This window comes from Myxocyprinus asiaticus, chromosome 39 (assembly GCF_019703515.2).
Source record: "Myxocyprinus asiaticus isolate MX2 ecotype Aquarium Trade chromosome 39, UBuf_Myxa_2, whole genome shotgun sequence".
Taxonomy (NCBI): Eukaryota; Metazoa; Chordata; class Actinopteri; order Cypriniformes; family Catostomidae; genus Myxocyprinus; species Myxocyprinus asiaticus.
The window spans coordinates 245487-273006 of NC_059382.1; the positions used below are offsets into that span (position 1 = coordinate 245487).

Below are 27520 nucleotides of genomic sequence, written 5' to 3' on the forward strand. Positions count from 1 at the left end.
CACTGAAGAATGGAGCTGAGTCATATTTAGTGACCAGAATAGAGACTGGGCTCTTTTCATTTGGGCCAATAAGCAACCACCCAGAACACCCTAGCAACTGCATAGCAATGTGCTAAAAACACAGTTTAAACAACTTAACAACAGCATAGCAACAACCTGGCAACCACATATTGAAGCAATGCAGTAAAACACACAGCAGATCACCTTGACAACTGCATAGCATGCCCCAGCAACCACCCAGAACACCCTAGTTTATAAAATAAATATTGTTGGACATTTTCATGAGTGCTGGTAATTATTCTTACACATCGCACCTTAGTTAAATGTAAAAGGTAAAAGCATTTTATTGACTTTAATATGAAGTTTAAGCCTAAACTTATCAAATAAATTTGTCAAAAAACAAATGTAAACTTACATGAGCAGTTTCTTGTCTTCGCTTGTGATTTTGATTTAGATTCGTGATTCGCAAAATGAATCATTCAGAACGCTTTTTGTTATTAACATTTTTATTGATTAATACACAAAAAACAATAAACACATCATAAAATACGGAATCAGTTATATAAATTAAAACCCTGCAGAAGAACACATTACGTCAGTCGTGTTTTGGCACTGCTCTTCTGGCGAATGAATCTCATGATTTGAGGTTACCTGGACATCACCTGTGTGTGATTATGACTGGAGATATTCAGAGGCGGAGTCATAACATGTTATTTTCATGTTGATATAATGTTATACGACTAAAGATTTAAAACTGAAATATTACATGCTTTGATGAAGATAAACAACACTCGTATTCACATATTTTGAGTGAATGAATTGTACACTTATATCGCTTTTCTGACACAACACTCAAAGTGCTTTTACATAGAGAATGGGACTCAATCACTCCCAGTATATTTTAATTTATCTACTATTAAAGTTTGTATTTTACTACACATCAATTTAAGAGGTGATACTCGTGATATGGCTGATATGAGTTCAATGGAAGACTTTATTATTGTTATATTATATTTTACAGCCTCAGTTGATAATGCAAGTGAACCGTAATACTACAATAGTATGTCTAAAAATGCACACAATAACACAGTAAACTAAAAACATAAAACGAGGATTCAATAATGATGGGGATAAAATATACTTTATTAAACATGCAAATAATATGCTTCAAAAGGCAATATAACAGTTAACATCTACTGTTTACATGGGAACGACACAGCCGGATCTTCTTTCCTGTGTTCACGAACATGACGTAATGACGCACGGATGTACATCATAAGTCAGCGATTTCACACCAAATCGAACCCGACAGCTCAAAATACAGATTATTTTTATAGGCTTACCGTAGTGAATCGGGGTAAGAACATTGTTTTGAACAATGAATGTTTATGTACTTAATAATGGCAATTTGTTCATTTTTAACCAAAAAATCTTACATAGTGCAGCTTTAAGGTCAGGTTAGGGTTGGGTTTAGGTGTTGGGGTGGGTGTATGGTGTCTGTAAGACTCTAAATAAACACAATAAACACACTTCTATTTAATTAGGAGTGCAAATAGTATCTAACACTTTTGCACTTAGTGAAAGAAGTTTTTGGTTGCTATTTACACTCAGTGCAAAGAGCTGATGCCTAATTCCTAATAATAATAATAATACGCAATATTCAGTAAAATCTGAAGATTTGTGTGTGCTATAATGATGTAAAAGTATGTGAAACACTTACTAACCCCACACAGCTCACAATGTGGAGCATTTTAAACCCTTTAAACTACATACAGCTTGATATTTACTTGGAATAATTTGAGGATTTGGAAAGTTAAAATACATATTCGTGTTTAATGGAGGAGGAAGTCACGCGCTTCGCGCTCTTTTGTTTCGCGCTCGGACGGGCTGTTGTCGTGACAACCGATAACGGGACTCTCGTGAAGGGGGCAGCAGAGCGCTAGCGAGTGTGTGTGTGTGTGTGTGTGTGTGTGTGGAAGCAGCGCGCGGGGTGGATCGCAGTTTTCTCTCGCTCCTCTCGCGTGTGTTTCTGCTTCTGTCAGGATCTCTCCTCTGTTCCGTGTTTATTCTCTGTGGATGTTCTGTGGAGATGTTTGTGTGGAGACGCACATCGTTTCGGCAGCTGCAGGCGTGTTTTTTCCGACTGCTGTGTTTTATTCCCACAGGATTCCCGGTGATCAGCGTGGACAGTCAGAGATCCACCGACAACATCACCATCAGACAGGGCGACACGGCCGTTATCCGGTAAGACGAGAACTTTCCTCAATGTAACTCTCCTCATGTGTCCTTCATCATCATCATCATCATCATCATCATCAAGAATCACACATCCTCTCCATCACTCACAAACACTTTGATCTGATAAACACTTCGATCACACTAGTTTCATATTCATCTGATCACTTTATCTCACCGCTGGAGTTTTTCTGATGATCTTATAAACACTGTTATATTTCTGTTGCTTGTATTATTATATAAGTGTTGATGGAGTGTTTCTAAGTTGATCTGCATCAGATCCGTCACTGTTTTTTTTTTTGTGGTTATTTCTGATGAAAAATAAGAATAAATGTGTGCAGAACTGAAACTGACGCACTTTCTCACATTGATGTGAGCTGGTTTTCAGGAGTTCATAAGTTGCATTATTAAATAGTCGATAGATGGTTATTATGTATTCTTTATTGGTTCGGTGGATGATAGTTTACATGATCTGTGTTGATCATCATCATCTTCATCTTTTGGTGTATTGGTAAGATTATTAAAGGAATAGTTCAGCCAAAAATGGTAAATTCTGTATTATTTATACAGCCTCATGTAGATCCAAACCCGTTTGACTTTATTTATTTTAGTAGAAATTTGGAAATTTGAGGCCAATACCGATCAATATCAAAAGGTCATTGTGACATACTGGCAACCAGTAAAAATCATGAGAGCATCACACACAGCAGAGATACATTCAAAATAAGAAAAATATATCATTACAAGCTCTAAAACTGCTGAAAAATCATTAATATCTATGATTTGTTTACTGTCTTTGCAGTCTTGTTGTAACACAAATCACTAATTATTAAGCAAATGTGAAGACGCGATGCTGTTATTGAAGTTCAAACAGTTATGTCTGTTATTAGTGGTATTGTGACCAACATTAATCTGATTTAAACTGGGATCCTCATAGAATAGCGCTGAGATGAGTGACTGATGAGATATTGAGAACATGCATGTTTGATTGACACGAGAGCGTGCATGTTTGATTGACACAGAGAGCGCGCATGTTTGATTGACACAGAGCGTGCATGTTTGACACAGAGTGCGCATGTTTGATGGACACGAGAGCACGCGTGTTCGATCGACACAGAGCGCGCGTGTTCGATCGACAAGAGAGCGCGCTTGTTCGATCGACACGAGAGCGCGAATGTTCGATCGACACTAGAGCGCGCATGTTCGATCGACACTAGAGCGCGCATGTTCGATTGACACTAGAGCGCGCATGTTCGATCGACACAGAGCACGCGTGTTCGATCGACAAGAGAGCGCGCGTGTTTGATTGACACAGAGCGTGCATGTTTGACACAGAGTGTGCATGTTTGATGGACACGAGAGCACGCGTGTTCGATCGACACAGAGCGCGCGTGTTCGATCGACAAGAGAGCGCGCTTGTTCGATCGACACGAGAGCGCGCATGTTCGATCGACACGAGAGCGCGCATGTTCGATCGACACGAGAGCGCGCATGTTTGATTGACACAGAGCGTGCATGTTTGATTGACACAGAGCGTGCATGTTTGACACAGAGTGCGCATGTTTGATGGACACGAGAGCACGCGTGTTCGATCGACACAGAGCGCGCTTGTTCGATCGACACGAGAGCGCGAATGTTCGATCGACACTAGAGCGCGCATGTTCGATCGACACGAGCGCGCATGTTCGATCGACACGAGAGCGCGCATGTTTGATTGACACCGAGAGCGCGCTTGTTTGATTGACACAGAGCGCGTGTGTTTGATTGACACAAGAGCCCGTTTGATGGACACCAGAGCGCGCGAGTTTGATGGACACGAGAGCACGCTTGTTCGATCGACACGAGAGTGCGCATGTTCGATCAACACGAGAGCGCGCATGTTCGATCGACACTAGAGCGCGCATGTTCGATCGACACGAGAGCGCGCGTGTTTGATTGACACCGAGAGCGCGCGTGTTTGATCGACACAGAGCGTGCGTGTTTGATCGACACGAGAGCGCGCGTGTTTGATCGACACCGAGAGCGCGCGTGTTTGATCGACACAGAGCGTGCGTGTTTGATCGACACGAGAGCGCGCGTGTTTGATCGACACCGAGAGCGCGCGTGTTTGATCGACACCAGAGCGCGCGTGTTTGATCGACACAGAGCGCGCGTGTTTGATCGACACAGAGCGCGCGTGTTTGATCGACACCGAGAGCGCGCTTGCCGATCAACACCGCGAGCGTGCGTTCGATCAACACGAGAGCGCGCGTGTTTGATCGACACCGAGAGCGCGCTTGTCGATCGACACCGCGAGCGTGCGTTCGATCGACACGAGAGCGCGCGTGTTCGATCGACACTGAGAGCGCGCGTGTTCGATCGACACAGAGAGCGCGAGTGTTCGATCGACACCGAGAGCGCGCGTTTGATCGACACAAGAGCGCATGTTTGATTGACACCAGAGCGCGCATGTTTGATTGACGCGAGAGCGTGCATGTTTGATTGACACCGAATTACTACCGTAATGACTCTAGAAAATTGGCAACTTAATATTCATGCATGTGTAATTCTTACACATTTTTAAAAACAAGACGGCATATTCATGTTAATTACAGCATGTCTGAAGTTTAAATTTGTGAATGCTTAGAATTGCCAACAATTCACCCTCCAGAGGCCACACTGTCATGCATCAAGGGCTGAGAAAGCGCTCATTCATTAGAGGAGCAGTGTATGTGTGATTCCCTGTGTGCTGCAAAAAAGATCAGCCCTAATTCTAGGCATGATCAGCTGATCACAGATTTAAGATGAAGATCGGCTGATTTAGATCAGTGGCCGATTGATCGGTGCACCCCTAATTTCTTTGTAGAACACAAAAGGAGATGTTTAGCAGAATGCCGATTTCATTCACCATTCACACTCACTGCATCTTTCTTCCATTTAATAAAAGTGACATTCTGCCTCACATTTGCTGTGAGAAAAGAAAGTCATACAGGTTTGGAATGACATGAGGTTGAGTAAATGATGACAGGGATATCATTTTGTTTACTAGATACACACAGAGAAAGAGAATTGACATTCTTTTCCTCTTCATTCTCATTACAGCAGAAACTCATTTATATTCTTTAGAACGCATGCATTCGTGATGAGATGAAATGTGTTGAATTAAGAGCAATTTTAATGTGTATTTTGTGCTAAACAGCAGTCATCTTTATTGGCTGTAAAGGGTCACCTTGCTTTTATTATGAGTGATTTGGAATCGTCTTTGTCCCTGTTGAAAGTTGGAATAAGAGCGTGAGACCCCGTGTGTGAGACCAGAAGCTTTAAGTGTGTTGTTTGAATGGCTGATGCTGACACACACACATTATTTATCTCGTCAGTGTCTTCATTCATAAATCAGCGTGAGTTGTCACTGCAAGCACACGTGTGATTGAAGTGCAGTGGTGCTGTTGAGATTCAGGGGTTTGTGGGGTTTGAGATGGGCAGGGGCGTTCGCTGTGAGGAGATAATTACTGCCTGTGGAAGCAGGAAACACTCTTTCTAACAGATGCCTTGGAAACATGTCTCTCAACCCGTTTATTTGAAGATGAGATTTGTGATGTTAACCAACAGCATCTGGCAAAGTTTCCAGTGATGAACTTGACTGAATATTTTGACAATATTGTTGGAAGAGAGATCATTTGTTTTCTTCATGAAGTATAAAAGCAACTGTCTGCATCGTGAATGGAGCACTGCTCTTAAAATCAAGTGATAGAGGTTTCGATCAGAGGAACAATTACATCTAATACAGCCATTCATTTGAACTATATATGTTCAAAGTCCTTCCACTCTTTGGTCATCTTTGGGCAGCTATTTTCAATGTAGACTAGCGGCATAAAAGTATAGCCCCCATCTACTTGAAAGGGGAAAGCCCGAAATCTCATATTTCAAACATATTTCAAATCAGCCGTAAAATCCGAGGACACTGGTATCATAAATTAGCTCAGCTCACGCTAAAAACACTATTTTTCAGGCTGGTGCAGCTGATGCACATGCACGTTCTAGAGTTGACTGACAGCTGTCTGTATTTAAAAGGTGATTGGCTCTTTTATCTGTAAGGTGGGACTCCTTTTCTACATCGGTTGGCCTGGGCGATCCAATTTCTCCCATTGATTTTGATACAAGTGATCTGCTGAACCGTCTCTGATATAGTGCAGTTGTTGATGCAGTTACATGTTTAGCACATGCACAAACCTTTTTTGGCAAATGCATGCATGCAATTGCAAGTTTACATCCGTTTTTTTATAGGGATGTAACGGTTTATCGTGGCACAAAACATGTGATTCAAAAATGTGACAATGCGCACCATAGACATGGGATGTTTTTTAATTTAAAAAAATATAATTTTTAGCATCTGTTCTATCCAGTACATGCACAGTCTACGTAACACGGGCATACAAACGGAAATCACTTAATTGCACACACTGATCTCACTGATTTTAAATGGTTTTGTACAGATTCTCATAGCACAAACTGAAACTCAACACTGGAGTTATTTTTGTCAAATAAAGTGCTGCACAAGAGAGCATCACAGATGTGAGATATTGCTTAAATTAAACTAAATGATGTTCAGTTTCAAATTCCGTGACATTCTGCGTTTTTATAGTTAATTCCATTTTTATGTCTGGATTCTGCAATTCTGTTCTTTTTTTTTTTTTTGCATTGTGGAAATCATAGAGCCCTTTAATGTGCAGAGAGAACTCTAAATAAGCCGTTTGTAGGCTGACTTCCGTTCTGCTCCGTCGGCCTCGGCCAATGCCATTCGGGTGCCGTATAAACAGTTTTGCAGGGAATTGAATAGTTCATCTGAACATGGCAGACACTGAAGAAAAAACAAACATCTCAGAGGACTTTCTAAAGTTCAGAGAGACAACACAAATAAACTTCAGCATCACAGTAACAAGATGAAGGATTTTAAGATGTTTAAGATGTTACTGGCCAGATAACCTTTAACCTTTCCAGACATGATTTCTCTTCTGTTGTCTTGTGTGTGCTGTACATGTGCAGTTGTTTCTACATGTGCACGTTTAGCAGAAGTCTTTTGAGAAACGATCGTTGTTTCTGCGGTTACATCTGGTGCAGCTGGTGGCGCAGTAATGACACGCTTTACGTTCATAGTTGTATTGCTTGATCCTGAATTAAAGATTCTCCTCAGCATCAGAACTGTGTGAAGCACCATTTATCTCTCTCACTGTTCTGTTTCCTTCTGGGATTTGTAGTTACTTATAGCATTGGCGTGCCCATAATGCACCACAACCTCATTAGGGTACACAGGCCGAACAATTAGCACAGAGTCGCCTGTCTTCTCAAATGAAGGAGCGGGTTAGTGAGTCCAGACAAGATGTGATTATCTCCAGCACTTCCTGTGAAGAGCTTCACTCCATCAGGGCCACCAGGATTAATGAGCAAAGCTGTTTATCATGTTCCACCAACAAAAGCACATACAGTGTGTTTTGTTTATGCAATTGTGCAAGTGTGTTTGACAGAGATCATGTTTACTGCTTATTAAATGATAGCAGCTATTTGGGGCATTGCTGTCTAATTTGCGACCCGCGATTCTGGCCTTGTGATTCGCTGCTCTTTGTATCAGAGGTGTGAAGTAATCCTCCAGTGTTCGGGCCATTTTCTCACAATGCCATCATTTTAATTGGTTTTTAACACCCCTGGCTGCGATGACAGCTGTAGGGTGCATATGAGAATGAAAAGAGTCATTGTTAGTTTATTAAAACATTCTCTTCAGTGAGAGCAATACTCCAGGTCAATTATCACTTCTTTGACAACAACAGCACAAATACACATGCTATTTTTGTGGAGGGCTAATATTTTGCCCCTCGGCTCATGCGTTATCACCTCGGATTCCTCTATATTTGAATGTTGATGCTCACAAAAGCTGCTTTGAGCGAGCATTGATGGCGTTTACATGGCGTTTGAGCCTCTTCTGAACCATGACGCTTGTCCGTGCTGGAGATTTACCTGTTGTTCATTCTCAGAGTTAAGGTATCATCGCTGTTTCCCTCAGAGAAAATCTGTGCACATCCTCATGGAGGGTCGTTTGGTGTCCTGAGGGAAGGAAAATCCATCAGCGCTTGTGATGTGAGACTGTATTATTAGTGTCCCATTAGACTGCAGCTCAGGGTTAGGGAAGTGTCATGGCTCGGGTGCAAAAAGCTCTCCCACCTCATCCAACTGCACTTATTTTGCCCGTCTTGCTGAAAGCTCTCGCATCCTGCCAACTCCTGTATCATCTTCCATTCTGGCCGCTGCTGGATCTGAAGCTGTTTGTCACTGTGAGTGTTGGGATGGTTGATGATGTCAGGGTGTGTGCTGCTCTCATCGGATAAATGTTTCTTGTAGCATGTAAAATTCCTGTTTCTTCAATTTGTGCTGTTATTGGCATTTTTAGTGTTGAATGTAAGAAAAGACGAACGGGCGAATTCACTAAATAGTTGCGGCAGTTTTACACATGGTATTTCAGTGCAAAAACCTGCATCATGATTTCCACAATGAGGAAAACACAGATGCAATCGTAGAATTAGTAAAAAAAATAAAATTAAAAGTAAAACTCGGAATTTCAATGAATTTTATAATCTTGGGATGAAAGGAATGACAGTGTGACAATTAGTTAAATTCAAATCGCGATATGGCCAATTTAATTAAATAAATATATAGCCTGCATGTGCGGCACGCCTCAGAATAAACAAGCAACACCGCTCTGCTCTCTGTCATCTACTACATACAGCACGCGTGACGCTCATGATACGTGTTTCAGTGTATCCTCATCCAGTGCTGTTCTGAGAGTTTGGCTCACAAGCATTTCGGTATTTCATTGAGAATGGGGAACTTTAGGGCTGCACGATTATAACTGTCGATTATTGCCCTTGATACTGTAACCGCGATTATTAATGTCGAATGTTGTTTATTAATGTGGTGGATATGAGCTGCACTCCAGTTTCTTAAAATTGTTATTTTATAATTGTTAAAATTAAGCTTATAATAGATTTATTTGCCTTGTGCAAACATTATAAACAGTTTTTACATGGCTCTCTGGAATACTTGATTCTGATTGGTCAATGGCGCCATCCAGTGGTCAGATATTGCTCTGTAACAACTGCTCATCCGGGGATTTAGACGTGTCAGATCTCTCATCCGTGTTCTGTGAGATCTCTACAAGTGAGCTAATAAAATAATTTCAACTCAAATCAATGTTGGAGTTGGATTTCAGCTGTTCAGTGATTTATTTCTTCTCAAATTACATAATTGTAATGCAAATCGATATTTTATGTTTATGCATTTATTTATTTGGTTAGTAGTCGTGTAATAAGTGGGATAATGTACAGTCAGCCGGTTGTTATTATAAAATAATCCCCTTCAGGATGATACAAGAGTCTCCGCTTCACGTCGGGGTCCTGATCACCTGTCGGGGTTTATTGTACGATAACAACCGGCTGACTGTACATTATCCCGTACATACTGCCCAAAGAAAGCAGGCAGAAAATTGTGTTAGAGAGATGTCTGTTTCCAGTTTCTATTGATCATGGCAGCAGTAAATGATCAAATGTTCATCAGTCATATATCCAGTGGCATAATAGAGCACACTTTCATCATGTTGAAGAGTTGATAAAGGTGTGTGGATGAGGGATCATGTCTTCCCTACATCCTTCTCAACTGACCCGTCAGATGGGGAACTCCACCATGAAAATTACATTTAGCACTCATTTTATGGGCACGTTTGAGCTGTTGCCTGATTTGCATAATACCTTTAGTGAATTGGGTGCTAAAGCACTGAACAACATGTGTAAATAAATAGCACAAGTGTTTCTCAGTGAACTGAGAACATCCTCCACATGAGCTAAACAGAACACAGATGTGTTAGCTGGTTTTGGGCTGGATTTGTTTCTGCTGATGTGTTTTGGTAAACTAAAGGGACATAGAGCTGTAATCTGTATTGAAACAGACTAATCTGATCTCTAGACTGCACAACAATCTACCAGAAGCTTCCAGCACGAGCCAAAAACAACCCTCTTCATATCCGATCTGTCTGTTAACATTTAACCAACAAACAGTCCAGTCACGTTCTACACGTCCACATTAGAGTTCAAAATAGCAAACTACAATTCCACTCATGCTTTGTCATAATTCAAGATGACTTCAAGGACTTTAACACTAAAACTTCTAGTTCATATAAAATCATTTTTATTTAATCACTGACCCACAGCACTTACTTAGATTACTCATTTTAACCATTAATAGTTCTAAACATAAATAACTAATATTGGCATTGTATTCATTTTCTGTTTTAGCATAATTTCATGTACGGCTGCTTTGAAACAATGTCTGTTGTGAAAAGTGCTATACAAATACATTTGACTTGTCTGCTGTGTGTATATTGTACAGTATATAAGAGCGTGAGACGGTATCCTTCCATTTCCAGCGTGACAATCTGATCAACACAAATCTAGCTTATTTCTTGACTCTTTTTTACACAAAATAGGATAGAAAATAATGTAAGTATATTAATATTAAAGTCTTCATGTGTTAAAATCAGCGCTGGTGAACTGTAAGGAATACTGTGTTGTTGTGATCAAAAACCAGCAGTGTCTTTCTCCTGTGAAAAATGACTTCACATTAGGGCCTTTTTCATTTTTTCATTTACTCTGTGTGTTTTATTTTTTCTGAATTCTGTGTTTTAAAGTTTATAAAATGTTATCATCAAAATACTATCTAATCAAATGAATTCATATAAATGTATTCTAAAGAAAACAACTTACTTTTCAACCTTCAGTTGCATAATTTATCATCAAATGAAGTGCTTCAGTATAGATCCTTACAGCACAACATTGGAGTTATTTATTTATATCAGATACAGTGCTGTACGGCAGAGCATCATGGTATTAATGCAAGCATTGATGAACATTTAACATTTTATCACACAGTAGTTATCATTTATTCACTTTCACGCATCTAGTTACATTGAGCTTTTATTTTGCCAGCAAACTATATGAAGTGCTTTTTGTATGTTTTGACAGCTTCTCACCTCTGGAAATGCATTTTTCCTCTATGGCCTTCTGTGCTAATCAAACCGCAGAAGGCTGTGATTTAATGTCTTATTAAGTTCAGTTATGCCGATAGGTTCAGTTCTCTACCAATCAGGCAATTATCAGCAGCAGATGCATGCGTTACCAAACCTACTTCAATGCCATTTACATTAATATTTACTACTCAGAGAGTTGTCCTAACTGAAATGAAATAAATATATAGTCTGCATGTGCTGCGCGCTGTAGAGAGAATTGAACTCTCTGTCATCTGCTACATGAGCGTGTGATGATCATCACAGTCACTTTGACACGTGCAGCACATAAAAATGATATAGTTATTTAATTACTAATTCACAGTGCTTGTCTTAATGCCGCTCCCGATCTGATCAGCATGCATGTGTTGATGAACGGTCTTCTTTCTTTTCTTTTTACCCATATAAAAGAGTTAGTTACATGACAGTTACGGGCGCTTCACTTCATGGAGAGGCTATATATGGGAGAATCAATCATCCGCCGCTCCTTTTGCCATGATGATTCAGACAGATCACTAATTATTGCTTTATTCTGTGATGTGTTTCAAGTGTACTGCATCTATAGCCAACATTTGGAAAGTGATCATTTTGACAGACTTTACTAGTTGAATTGTAATGATAAATTATTTCATATTGCTGCACTGCTCAGTGTGAACCACTAGAGGGCGCATCTCTATCTGCAGGGGTTTATGAATGTACACACAAATTGTTTGATATACAATGAGTACTTTCTAGATAAACTTGATCATTTCTAGATATTGATTTCTAGATAACTTCCTAGATTGACTTGGTTTAGATTAAATTAATACCTACACTGGCTAAGAAGTGATTAGCAGTTTTCTTATTTTATTCTATTATTTCTGAACATCTGGGTTTATTAGATTTTAATTAATTTTACATCTACACTCTGTTGATAACTTCCCCCTGTGGTGCGTTTGTACATTTTTCTTGCACACCTTTGTTTCCTGTAATGAAAAGAACTTGGATTTCTCTAACCAGGTTGCCTTGCGTTCTAATAAAGAACATGCAATTTGAATCATGTTGGAGTACATTTAAAAGATGAAAAGCCAAATCGTGTATCGTCCATAGCTTTGATAAAAATCAAGATTTTATTTTTTGCCATATCGTCCAGCCCTATTGTGAAGGTTAAAGTGATGTCCAGTTTGTACAATACAGGAGTTAATGGAGTGTTTACTGTAGTTCTTACTGTTTTCCAGTGCGGTTAGAGCTCATACTGCACTGAAACATTCATGTGTTCCTCACAGTCAGTGCAGCAGTGCAAGTCTCTTATAAGCTCAGGATTTTGGCAGTGTTCCTTGATGAATAAAGAATCTCGACTCTTAATGGGGAATCTGCCTGCTGGAAAACTGTTTCTCCAAAAGCAGATTAAAACTTTCTTTGAATGTTAGACTCATGGTATAGTGTTTAGCACAGTGTTCTGACAGTTTGAGCTATGACTAAACATAAAAACACACTTCCCTTGAATGATGATACATTTATATTTAATCATTTGTCACACGCTTCTATCAAAGTTACTTTCAGTGTATTCAGCGATATATTTGATCAGTGTGGAATCAAACCCATGACCTTGTTGCAAGCATTAAACTGATTGAGCTACAGGAATATGATTGCATTGATTTAGCTGTTGAAGTTTTAATGGTTTGAATAGATTAAATCTGAAATTATAATGTCAAGTCATTGTTATTTGTATAGTGCTTTTCACAACACACATCATTTCAAAGCAGCTTTACAGGATAATATTAGATATTAACTGTATATCAGAATCAGGATGAGATTTATTGCCAAGTATGCTTACACACATACAAGGACTTTGCCATGATGACAGAAGCTTCCAGTGCACAAACAAAACAACAACAAGACATTTTTTTTGAATGAAAATAAAAAGCGAATAGAATATATATATATATATATATATATATATATATATATATATATATATATGTATAGAAATACACAATAAGACAAAATATATATACACACACGTATGTACAAACACAAATCTGTTATGTACAGTACAAGGGAATGTAATGGCAGAACAGGTATGGTATGTTGGATAAATATAAAAAAAGACTAAACTGTGTATTGCACATTAATTATTGCTCAATAGGGCAATTTAACTGTTGATGAGATGGATAGCCGGAGGGGAAAAACTGTTCCTGTGCCTGACGGTTCTGGTGCTCAGAGCTCTGAAGCGTCGGCCAGAAGGCAACAGTTCAAAAAGGTAATGGGCAGGGTGAGTGGGGTCCAGAGTGATTTTTCCAGCCTTTTTCCTCACTCTGGAAGTGTATAGTTCTTGAAGGGAGGGCAGGGGGCAACCAATAATCCACTCAGCAGTCCGAACTGTCCTTTGTAGTCTTCTGATGTCTGATTTCATAGCTGAACCAAACCAGACAGTTATTGAAGTGCAGAGGACAGACTCAATGACTGCTGAGTAAAACTGTATCAGCAGCACCTGTGGCAGGTTGAACTTCCTCAGCTGGTGAAGGAAGTACAAACTCTGCTGGGCCTTTTACACAATGGAGTCAATGTGGGTCTCCCACTTCAGGTCCAAAGTGTAAGCTTAGTGTATGTTTTATTTGTATAGCGCTTTTCACATCACACATCATTTCAAAGCAGCTTTACAGAAGATCATGCATTAATTAAAAAAAAGAGAAAAAAATGAAACTGTAATATCTATAAAGTCTTAGAGCCATCATTGTGTAGTTTGATTAAATATGACTGTAAATTGTGTATGAAAATAATTAATTAAATAGTTAAATAATAATTGTATTTATAACCCCAGTGAGCAAGCTGAAGGCGACTGTGGCAAGGAACACAAAACTCCATAAGATGTTGATTAATGGAGAAAAATAACCTTGAGAGAAACCAGACTCACTGTGGGGGTCAGTTCCCCTCTGACTAACATCATGAATATAATGACAATATTACTTATTTATGTGCAGTGCAGGTCATGGTTTAAATTAGTAAACTAAGTAAGATTTTGTATGAACTGTAAGATTAATGACTAATGTCTTTGAAGTTTATCCTGGATTAACTGCAGAAGTTCACATAGATACATTGTCCTTTGTTTGTTGGCTGATGAAGGCTTTTATTGGCAATTAATTGATAGTCTATGTATTCCATTATAAGAGTGTAGTCCATCATTAGACCGAGGTGATGCAGGTAGCGATCAGTTAGGTGCATCGCAGTTCAACCGGCAGGTCATTTCGGTGAGGTCTATCCTAAGTCCAAGGTTCAGGCAGTGGCATATGAAGTATCCGATGTCTTACAGTTGGAGTTGGCATCAGTTCATCCTCTGAAGTCCATCGTAAGAGACTGAAGTGATGTCTGGCTGGCACCGGCTGCATTTAGTCATCATCACTCAGAGACACATAGCAGTGGAGTCTGACACCAAGCAGGAACAGAGCTGGATCTGTCTGGTTCTGGTAACCTTCGGATATGAATCCTGAGGTTGAGACAGGGAAACAAATAGAATAATATTAGCATAGATGCCATTCAGTTTATTGCAGAATTATAGATCATGATAAATGTTTCTGGTTCTGGGAGACCTAACTAAAGCAGCCTAATTGTGAGTTGATGGATAAATTAGGTGTATGTTTGGTTAAATAGATGAGTCTTTAGTCTAGACTTAAACTGAGTGAGTGTGTCTGAGTCCCGAACAGTGTTAGGGAGACTCTTCCATAGTTTAGGAGCCAAATAGGAAAAGGATCTACCTCCTTTGTGGATTTTGATATTCTAGGAACTATTAAGGATCGTAATGAACGTGATGGAATATAGCATGTCAGAAGGTCACTTAAGTACTGTGGAGCTAGACCATTCAAAGCTTTGTATGTAGTGAACAGAATTTTAAGATGAATATGAAATTTAACAGGTAGCCAATGTAACGATGGTAAAATTGGGCTAATATGATCATATTTCTTGGTTCTCGTCAGCACTCTGTCAGCTGCATTTTGAACCAATTGAAGTTTATTTATTGATCTTGCTGCACATCCTCCCAGTAATGCATTACAATAATCTAGTCTTGAGGTCATGAACGCATGAATTAGTTTTTCGGCATCAGCAACAGAGAGCATGTGTCGTAACTTAGCAATATTTCTGAGGTGGAAGAATGCTGTTCTACAAACATTGGAAATTTGATTTTCAAAGGACAGATTGGTATCAAATATAACACCCAAGGTCTTCACTGCAGAAGACGATGTAACAGTACATCCATCGAGAGTCAAATTATATTTTAGCATCTTACTTTAAGAGGTTTTTGGTCCAATAATTAGTACCTCGGTTTTGTCAGAATTGAGTAGAAACGTCTGGCCATCCAATCTTTGATTTCATTGATACACTCTGCTAATTTGGAGAATTGTGAAATGTCATCGGGTTTAGAAAAAATATAAAGTCAGCATAACAGTGGAAACTTATTCCATGATTCCTGATAATAACTCCCAGGGGAAGCACATATAAGGAGAAAAGCAGAGGCCCTAAAACCGATGCCTGTGGCACTCCATACATTTGTTTGATTTGACAATTCCTCATTTACACATACAAAGTGGTAGCTGTCTGCTAAATAGGACCTAAAAAAGTCCACAAATGCCAACATAATTCGCAATCCTATTCAAGAGAATGTCGTGATCTATGGTGTCGAATGCAGCACTAAGATCTAAAAGCACTAGAAGAGAAATGCAGCCGCGATCAGATGATAAGAGCAAGTCATTAGTAACTCTGATAAGTGCAGTCTCTGTACTGTGATGGGGTCTAAATCCTGACTGAAATTGTTAATATATACTATTTCTCTGTAGAAATGAACATAATTGGGAGGACACTACCTTTTCTAGTATTTTCAACATAAACGGGAGATTTGAAATCGGTCTGTAATTATCCAGTTCTCCAGGATCAAGTTGTGTCTTCTTAATAAGCGGTTTGATAACTGCCATTTTAAAGTTTCATGGGACATGTCCTAATGATAGCGAGGAGTTAATTATATTAAGGAGTGGTTCTGAGATCTTTTAAGAGCTTAGTTGGTATTGGATCTAACACACATGTTGTGGCTTTTGATGTTTCTATAAGTTTTGTTAGCTCTTCATGACCTATGACAGTGAAGGATTGAGGTTGCTCATGAGGAAAATTATGAGACACTGTTTTCTGAGGTGCTGTGACAGACGATTGCATAATTCCAATTTTATTTCTGATTATTTCAATTTTATCAGTAAAGAAATTCATGAAGTCATTATTATTGTACTGTGACGGAATATCTGGTTCAGTTCGAGGCTTTATTCCTCATCAATTTAGCCACAATACTGAATAAACACCTAGGATTGTTGTGGTTATTTTCTATGAGTTTGCTAAAATATGCTGACCTGGCAGCTTTTAGTGCCTGTCTGTAGCTACAGACACTATCCTTCCATGCACCGCGAAATACCTTTAATTTTGTATTCTTCCACTTACGCTCCATTTTCCAAGCTGCTCTCTTGAGAGAATGAGTGTGATCATTGCACCATGGTGCGGGGCTTTTTTCTTTCATTGAAGTGGGGCGACACTATCAAGAGTGCTAGAGAAGACTGTATTTATATTTTCTGTTATTACATCAAGTTCTTCTAGACTTTGTGGCTTACTGAGTATATGAGATAAATCTGGAAGATTATTAGTGAAGCTATCTTTAGTGGTTGAAAGAATAGTTCTACCTGAATGATAGCGTGGTGTAGATTGAGTAACATTAGCTGATCACAGCATACAAGAGACGAGGTAATGATCTGAGATGTCATCACTCTGTGGAAGAAGTTCTATAGTATCAACATCAACGCCATATTACAAAATTAAATCTAGCATATGATTATGGCGGCAAGTTGGTTAATGTTGATAATTGAGGTTGATATTGAGATGTTCCAGAAGTATCTGTCCTGCTGGTTGTTGTATTAAAGATGAGTAAGTGAGTGAATCTCTGGTGAGTTACTCATTTGAGTTTTAATTGTGCCATATAGCCGCTTTACTCAGCCACATCGTAATTCCACACGTGAGGAAGAGTGTGACTGTGAGAGGAAGAAAGAGCTGACGGTGATTTTCAGAGCATCTGGTGTAAGCAGAACTCGTGTCAGGCGGACGGACGGACGGATAGATTAGGGTTAGGAATAGAGTTGAAACAGGCAGTACAGAATATTACGACTCTTGAATATACATAGTTGAGTATATACTGCAGTGCTGGAGGAACAAGCCATTGAGTGACCTGATTTTGAATCTTTCTCCTTTCTCATGCACACACACACACACACACACACACACACAGATCAGTGATTCTGTGTGCACCTGCTGTGAGCACAGAGAGGATTTTAAAGAGTTCTTTTGGTTCAAAAAAATAAACAGCTGAGATGTGTGTCAGTGATCAGACAGCAAACATGATGACTGTTATGACACGGGGAGTGCGTTAGTAACACTTTGAGATAAAGTGATTATTTGAATTCCTTTGAGTGAAACCTAATACTGTATAGCAGGTAAGAAACCACTCAAACGCCACTATACCGAACACCACCAACCGCTTTAATTACAAAAACTACAACAAGAAAAGTGATTACATAGATACGAATATTTACAATGCTCAGTATTGCTATTTACACAGGGAAGGAGAAAAACAGAAACGAAGCGGTGCCAAACAATAAAAATAAAACAATGAGTGTTCTTGTGCTACACTGCCTACAAAGAAATAAACAAAAACAAAACATCTTCAATGTGCAAGATGTCATAAATAAACTACACTTACTAACCAAACAAAAATACAAAGAGCGGCACACACTTCCTAACTAGTGTATCTAATACAACACTTCAAAAACGACATGAGTTCCACGTATGTCATGTGACATTCTAACTATTCGTTTCTCCCTTAAATATGGTTACCCAGTATTTAGCCGAGTTACAGCATACAAAACAAAGCTGTAATGAGAGATGAGATAGATTAACAAAGTATGTACATACAGTCATTCATAAATGAGTAGCTTTGTGTAGACACAGAACACATCACCTGAGTGATAATCGAAGTCTGATCTGGTCTCAACACATGTTCAGAGTAAAACAAAACGCTCCGTTAACGAAGATGTTTTATGTCTAACAAACACTGCCGCCACATGCTGCCTCGCCATTGTCTCTCTGTTGTGTCTCTTTTTAATGCCGCCGGCAGTCCAGTTATGTGTCAGCGCTCCTCCTCTCCCCGTCGCGGAACTGATGATGTCAGAGGTTTAACAGTGCAGCCGTCCAATCACGACACAAAACCAGAAAAAGAAAAAAGAGAGAGAGCAGAATACAAAAGAAAAGTACACAGCATTGGTATGAAGTTATACACGTACACACATACGTAACCATGATGTGTAAATACTGTAAAATGTAAATAATACATCATCATTTTTTCAGTAATGAGAATTAGATTTTTTGCATTACAGTAATGAGAATTTGTGGTTTAAATTAGGGATGTGCACGGATATTCGTCTCGAGGCATGTGACATTATCAAGTTTTCACGTCACTATAATTGCTGAAGCTTTTATCATGGTTTTGAATTACATGACAAAAACAGACTGAAAGATAAACAAACTTTATTGTTGTTCTCTTAATAATGAGTTTAATTGCTTTTTTCAATACCAAACTGACCTTTTAAATTAACCAATAACAAAGAACTTTGAAAAGAACCCTGAACGTTTAAAAAACAAATTGAACAAAAATGTAATACCATAGATACAGAGTCAAATATAACATTTATTTGATGTCTTAATATTTAAATAGTCATTATGCAATTGGGCCGCTGATCATTACAGATCAGTACAGACCTACAGCTTGTCTTGTTGTGGCTAATGTTAAAGTAAGGCTAGACTAATTTAATCAAGCCAGCAACTAGGTTACAACAATAGTATGCATGTTTTTTTCTGGATAGCAAGCCAGTTGCTAATATAGCTAGGTGATATCAACAAATGTAATAAACAAAAGTTCACACACACACACGCTGTCTGGCAACGTATGATTGCGTGGCATTCCAACTTGAACTTAAAGGAGACCTATTATGCCCCTTTTTACAAGATGTAATATACAGTAAGTCTCAGGTGTCCCCAGAATGTGTCTGTGAAGTTTCAGCTCAAAATACCCCATGGATCATTTATTATACCATGTTGTAAATGCCTCTTTTTGGGTGGAATCAAAAACACGCTGTTTTCGTGTGTGTCTCTTTAAATGCAAATGAGCTGCTGCTCCCCGCCCCCTTTCTGGAAGAGGGCTGTGCCTTTACAGCTCATGCTTCGGATACTATAGCAACAACAAATCAGAACCAATATGACTGACACCGTACATACCGGAGTTCAGCCATATATGTATGAGCAACCGTAAATGACCAAACACATAGGCATTTTGAGTTTGTGAGAGTGCTTCTTATGTAGAAAATCACTTCCTGCCCTCCATCTGCATTTCACACTACAGCAACGCAGTGACGTGACGTCATGTGCAAACAAGCTATAACGACATAGCTCTGTTCTCCGTGAATACAACCAGAGACAATGGTAACTTTAGCTGCATTAGCCGTGGAATCAGCTAACAAACACATTCGGAAAGGCGATTTGCAAACATTCACAAAATATAAAGTGTGATACTTACATCTTCAGGATATAAAGCTGGAACACAAACAGTTGGTACTGATCCGTGCTTGAGAATCAAATTTTCTGAAAATCCTGCTTTATATTGACCCTCATTCACAAAGCAGTCCGGTGTAAAATGATTTGCACAAACATACTCGAATTTTGGTATGTTTTAGGGAACATTTTCTTCAAAAACAAAACTTGTCCACTGCGTCTTCAGTGGCTCTGATGCCGGAGTACATGAAGACTCTTATGTTCACTTTTACTGCCAACAACAGAACACGTATGACATTTATGAAGCTGAGACATTATTCTTCTCACCGTAGCTGCTCCAGCGCGGAAAAAAATGGCGGACTGTGTGTCGATCACTCAGGGGAGGATCTATGATAATAGGGTGGAGTCCGTCACCAGTGGTGGGCGTGGCCTGCTCTAAAGTGACATCACTTTAGAGCGGATACCAAAACCAGTCATTTTGAGACACTGTTTTAGATTAATAGAAATATAAGAAAGAGGAGTGGGTGGACTTTTAACATTGTAGGGTGGTTGTGTACACACACTGCCGACTCACATTTATGTTCAAACACCATGTAAAAGTGAATTTTGCATAATAGGTCCCCTTTAATATTGAAATCATTATTGTGCCACATTGCCATTATTAATTACAGGACTTTTAGACTTATTTTCACATTGGCTTTTGAATAAGTATTTTAATATTGTTAATGGTAATTATTGTGGTAATTCTTTTAATCTCTGTCTTTTTTCCTTGTAATGTTGTAAATGTATATCTCTGTACACACTTGTGCTACTCTTGTGGTTTTGAATGTGCTTTATAAATAAAGTTGAGTTGAGTTTTATCTGATTCCAACTGTATTTTAGTTGTTACAACAAGACGCAAATGTTACTGTGTAACTAGCGTAGTTTTAGCGAACTACTCTTCTTTGAAAGCTACACATTATCTGGAAAGGGCAACAACAGTTCACTTTGTCATCTTAATTGTCACTAGCTAATTGTCTCTTATAGTGTTGTCTCTCAGTTTTCAAAAACAGTTTGGAAAAACAAGCAGAACTGTCACAACTTACCTTTATCTCACTGAATTGCACGGGAAGATTGTCCCGCAGATGAGTGAACATGTTTGATCAGAGTATGCATGTGTCATTCATGCCAAATACACGCAGTGTTGTGAATCTTGAGTCTTTGATGGAAAAACTACTGTGCGATCAGAAAAATCTAAAATATAACCAAATACTGTCACATGCCTAGTCATCACTCGGTTAACCGTTCGACGTGCCTCTGTTCATATACCAAAATTACTGCGGTTATTCTACACATGCAGAAAAGGTTTGCAACCTGATCCGAGTCCAGTGGAACGTAGCAGACCACCTGTTTCTATGTAAACACGTGTTGGATGGATGACTTTGACAGCTGCCCGCATCTCTGTCTTTTTCAGCATTTTGTGCTGGCCCGTCACATGTTTTAGACACTAAAGTGTCAAGATAAAAAATAACTTTTTATAAACAAATCTCGAGACACATTCTGTTTCATTCATTGCGCTGCATCTAACTTTTGGACATTCTGACAAAGTTCAGGTGTCAAAGATGACTTGATGCGACTGTTACACATGATTCCAGATTGTTCTTCACACGGCAGTGTTGCAACGCTTGATAAATGGTGAGATAATGTTTTTTCCCTTTTGCTTTGGTGTGCGTACTTGTGTACAATAAATCAAAAAGTTGAATGCTACGCCTCAAACTCAATGCACATGGAAATATGAACCTGCCTGGTCAGAGCACGTATCAGGTTCAGCACTTAAATAAAGTCATTTATTATGTAGAATACTACGTTGCAGGAAGTGACAGTTTGATTATTTTTGTTTGACTTTAATGTGAGTGATTTTATCATTTGAAGATCTTTGTATAGTGCTTTTTAAACTCATAGCTCACTGTTGCACTTTATTCCCTGCTATTTGAGTAGTGTTTGACACACATCCATTGCAATAAATGATCTTTATTCCAGAGTCCTGACTCCCAACGAATAACTGTTCGCAAACTCTCATGGTTGTCCATATATTACAAACAGGTACTGTGCACATCTCTAGTTTAATTGTGTCTAATTGTCATGAAATTAATAATGCAAACAGTTTAATGGTCTTAAAACACGGTATCTCTGTGTTCAATGTGAATGTAAAGACATGCATTTAGTTTTCAAATGCATTAAACACAAAGCTACTGGATAAACACACACAAGAACATTGAGCTCCAGTGCAGAATGATTACACAATCACACTGATCCTAGAAGAGAAGCACATGAGTGTGATGTCACAAGTGTTAATTAAATATGACATCATGTGTGTGGTGCGCGCTGTTCTGACAGGCGTCTTCTGAGTGTGTGGTGTCTGCTGAAACATTGATCCATATTAAATAAATCAGGAGCTTCATGCATGAATGTCTGATGCTGTTCCTGGTGTGTGTGTGTGTGTGTGTGTGTGTGTGTGTGTGTGTGTGTGTGCCATGACTCGTGTGGAGTGTGTAATAGAAGCGTAGGAGATACTCATTACACTGTAATCCGCTTTTATTGTAATGAAGCAGGACAGACTGACACACACGAGAGTGATGTCTCACTGCGAGCGCTGATGAGCTGCACATGAGATCTACTGTGAGAACATGAGGTGAAGGACAGGTGAGAGAATGGGCCGAAAACTGACAATATCCTGCAGAAAATGTGAGTGGTGTTAAACTCAGTGCCACCATGCTAGAGTGTTGCTAGGCAGTTGCTAGTGTGTTCAATGTCTGCATTGTTTTGCAGTTGCTAGGATGTTCTGGTTGGATGCTAGGGCATTGCTAGGTGGTCACACTCCTGCATTTGAATGTAGTTGTTGCTCCCAAATCTGTGCAGCAGTGTGTTTGTGGCCTGCGACACCTTCAGCTGTCACTCTGTGAACTTCTTGAAGGTTCATGTCCATGTTGAAAACTAAAAAACTCACCGGGGTTACTGAACTTCAGAATGCTCGGGGGTGGGGGGGCAAAACAGGATCCCTGAAGCCTTGAGAGCCACACCTATAGACAACATGACGAGGGAAAATACCCAAAACACTTCTGAGACATAGGTATGAAATCCATTAATGCTGCACGATTGATTGGGTTGAGATTGAAATGGCAATATGTTCTTGCATGATTGCTAAACCTTAAAAGGCTGCGTTTGAAAATATAGTCTGCATCAGGTCTGCATTTAGCACTCCAGTCAGTCTGGACGGTGTAATCCATTATATACTACTATAATTCAGAATTTATAAGGCTGTTTTGCTCCTTTCTTTAAAAATAAAATTTTTCCATGTTGTGGATCATATTTCTGTGGAATTGCCCAACATATGCATAATATGAATTTCTGTTGTGCTATTATATACAGGACTGGACATACATGTAAAATGGGAGTTTGTTTTGTTTTGTATTTTTTACTGCTAAAACAGAAATGCCAAAATGTTTTAGAAGTACAAAATATGCTATTTTCTTATCAATCGTGTTATCATATTTACTTCTTTTTTTGTATCTTTTTATCTTCTGTTTATCTTTTATTGTTGCTCTCTTTAATATTTTTGTGTCATGTGTTCAACAGATCCAATCCATGTTAATTATTTATTGTTAGAACAATAAAAAAAAAAAGCTTTTGTACATTTTTAAAGCATAATTTCAAAGTAAAATAGTGATCTGATGACAAAATAACGTAAGTGGCAAAATATTGGTATCGGCCTATAGGTTTTTGTTAAAAGTGGTATCGGCCATATACTGTCTGTAACATAGGCTGAAAAAAGATGGCTTGAGGGCCGTGTATTGAGTAGCGCTGCATTAGACTATCAGCTGACATAGTTGCTAAAAGTATTTGTGACATGTATGAATTGAAACGGCTCGCATGAACTTCATTAAACAGTTTTAGCATTGATCCAGAGATGCCTTATGGAGCAGAGACGAGACAAACATCTGTGCAGACTCACACACACACACAGAGTGCTCATACTGACAGCGAATCTGAACATGAATCCCTTTTAAATATAGAGACAGACAGGCAGTGAGAGAGAGACAGGAGGTGAGTGAGAGAGGAAACAGTCATCGTCGTGTAGGTCAGTGGTGACATGAGGGTGCACATGTTGTAGGGGTCAAAGTTCACTCTCAGTTTTGTAATTGAACATTCTTCATGTATTGAAATGTTTCTGAAACTCAAAGCCAAAGATGTGTGCCAAAGACTAAATATGATTTCACATTATCATTAATACTGGAATATTTTGCCAGTTCTTGCATTTATTCATCAACAAGAACAAAACGGGTCATATGAGTCAGTATGGATCCAGTAATTGGACTAATGCTGTTAATTATACACGAGACCTTTTAACTTGGTACATTGTGAAATATTAATGTTACAAATTATTTTTTATCATTATTTGTTCATTGTTTTGGTTATTTTGGTAGACAATATATATATGTTTGTTACATGTTTATAGTTTACTTGCATAATTTGTACTATTAGTATTTACATTAATGTGTAGAACAGTGGTACTGTCTCTTTAAGAATAGCAGCAGTTCTGCGTTTTGTTTGAGTTGAGTATATATTAACGAGACTGGAGTCACACAGTTACTTTATTAGAATTAAATGCTTCTTTTTTTGACTGTAAAGAACAGAAAGGATATTAAAAGAGACTTTATTCAATGACTAAATGGATTGTGTGGATCTCGTGTTTGGACACACGGAACGAGTCAAAACAAACTTTTACTCTCAACACACAAAGGATCCCGCTGCTGAACTTCGCTTATTCAAAGATCAATCTTGGGATTTCAAGAAATGAGATAAGAGTGTTCAAATTACCTAATATTTTTTCTGAAGTCATACTTTTTGTTTTATAGGTTAAACTAAGCAAAATCCAGTTCTTTTCCCATACTTCCTGTTGGGAATCACTGAGTTTTGAATCTGCTGCTCTGTGATTGGTGCTGACTCTCTAAGCTGATTGGTCTGTGTGTTGATACTGTATGCTGATTGTCCTTTTGATATATGATTGTTTTTCACAGTTTGTAGATTGTGGTTTTGCTGAGCTTTTGATTTGATAGCATCACAGCTCAAACTGCACTTCTTTCTAAATCAGGGTTTCCCGCGGATCCTTAAAAAGCCTTAAAATGTCTTAAATTCAGTTTTCCAAAAGTTAAGGTCATAAAAACTCCTAAATATCTTAAATGATACAACAAAAGTCTTCATTTTTATTTAAAGAGGTCTTAAATTTGGGGGTGGAAAGATGGGAATCGTGATATGACCTAATGTGATTATCAAACTTCAAAAGAATTCGATTTAATTAAATAAATGCATGTGCTGCATCCTTCAAAGTGAAAAACATGGCACTGTTGTATTTTCTGCACACATGTGGGGGCTTGAGAGTGTTTTCAGCTGTTACAGAGCAGTTCACGATCATTAGGACATATCTGAAATTTATGACAAGCGATCACTAAAGATCAAATGCTGATGATGATGATATGGTGTTGATGAAATATGACAATGTTTACTTTTAATTGTTTCTATTGTAATATGTTGTAGATTATTGTAGGAGTGCACAAATTGTGGGGCGCGGAAGACAGACCCATCCTCTAATCTCGATCACTTTCACACATTCAACTAAAATAGTGAAAATAAACATAAGAACCGATGTGTGCGATTTCTTTTCTGCCTTGCTTAAAGTTTCTCCTGTCAGCTCTTGACAGCCCAAAGCATTGATGTCAGGTGCACACGTAAACAAGGTTTCAAATGAGTGACTAGGTGAATTAGCACTTAAATTTCAGTCTGTTCCTTACACAACACTCTCATATGGCTTCAGAACAATTGAAATCTAAGGCTTATGGATGACTTTAATGGTGCTTTTATGTGTGCTTTCGGAGCTTGGACAGCCACAGACACGATCCTCTCTTCCCTCAGTCTTGTGTTTCACAGATGAAAAAAGTCATACTGATTTTGAACAACGAGGGTGAGTAAATGATGGTGGAAAGGTCCAGAGGTCCTGACCGTTACCGTAAGCGTGTAGACGGCGCTGTCACCTGATACTTGTTACTTTTTTCAGCACTGGCTTTGATGCAACAATCACAGTCATTTATTATTACTGGGACTTTTACAAAGACTGCTGAAGTTTCTTTCCATTCATAGGTATGAATCTTTGCAATTATCAGTGTATATAAATATATATATATATAAAATAATTGAGTAAAATTGTCTCCAATGAGGTATAAAATTGGTAGTTCAATGCGGATGAATGGAGGATTGGGTTTTCTGAGTAGCCAAGCGCCCCCTGGAGTGAAGTGTAAATTTTCATTCAGTTTTCATTGTATTTTTTAAATAAAACCTTTTTTTGTCAAATGAAGATGAAAGAAAATGTTGTTTAATCATTTAAAAGCATTTTTTTTTTTTTTTTCAGTAAAAACAAAATTCTTTTCGATTACATTATTTATGCACCCCATAAAGTGCATCTGAAATTTAATTAAATTTGGATTCTTGTATCCTCTGTCTGGCCCTCCCCATCACAGGAAGAAAAGACTATGAACATTTAATATAGGCTACCAATTTTAAAATGTATTGCCAGACTAACTGGCTTTCTTTCAACTCATTATCGAATCAGCACAATCCAATATCGGTCGAGCTCTAATTTATATTTATTTATATAATGGTACATAAACCAATTTTAATGTGATATATACACTATATTGCCAAAAGTATTCGCTCATCTGCCTTTAGACGCATATGAACTTAAGTGACATCCCATTCTTAATCCACAGGGTTTAATATGACGTCGGCCCACCCTTTGCAGCTATAACAGCTTCAACTCTTCTGGGAAGGCTTTCCACAAGGTTTAGGAGTGTGTTTATGGGAATTTTTGACCATTCTTCCAGAAGCGCATTTGTGAGGTCAGACACTGATGTTGGATGAGAAGGCCTGGCTCGCAGTCTTCGCTCTAATTCATCCCAAAGGTGCTCTATCGGGTTGAGGTCAGGACTCTATGCAGGCCAGTCAAGTTCTTCCACACCAAACTCGCTCATCCATGTCTTTATGGACCTTGCTTTGTGCACTGGTGCGCAGTCATGTTGGAACAGGAAGGGGCCATCCCCAAACTGTTCCCACAAAGTTTGGAGCATGGAATTGTCCAAAATCTCTTGGTATGCTGAAGCATTCAGAGTTCCTTTCACTGGAACTAAGGGTCCAAGCCCAGCTCCTGAAAAACAACCCCACACCATAATCCCCCTCCACCAAACTTCACAGTTGGCACAATGCAGTCAGACAAGTACCGTTCTCCTGGCAACTGCCAAACCCAGACTCATCCATCAGATTGCCAGATGGAGAAGCGTGATTCGTCACTCCAGAGAACACGTCTCCACTGCTCTAGAGTCCAGTGGCGGCGTGCTTTACACCACTGCATCCGACGCTTTGCATTGCACTTGGTGATGTATGGCTTGGATGCAGCTGCTCGGCCATGGAAACCCATTCCATGAAGCTCTCTACGCACTGTTCTTGAGCTAATCTGAAGGCCACATGAACTTTGGAGGTCTGTAGCGATTGACTCTGCAGAAAGTTGGC

At 38.9% G+C, this 27520-nt stretch overlaps 1 protein-coding gene across 2 annotated transcripts in view; it reads left to right on the top strand.

Annotated features, from left to right (window-relative positions):
• Positions 1–27520, top strand: part of lsamp (limbic system associated membrane protein) — a 301791-nt gene that overhangs the window by 165198 nt on the left and 109073 nt on the right. The window contains exon 2 of one of the 2 annotated variants that reach the window (XM_051680097.1): positions 2166–2244. In XM_051680097.1, the coding sequence (XP_051536057.1) occupies positions 2166–2244 (79 nt within the window). Of the gene's footprint in view, positions 1–1988; positions 2245–27520 lie in introns of those variants that run through there. The other variant, XM_051680096.1, reaches the window with a different exon arrangement.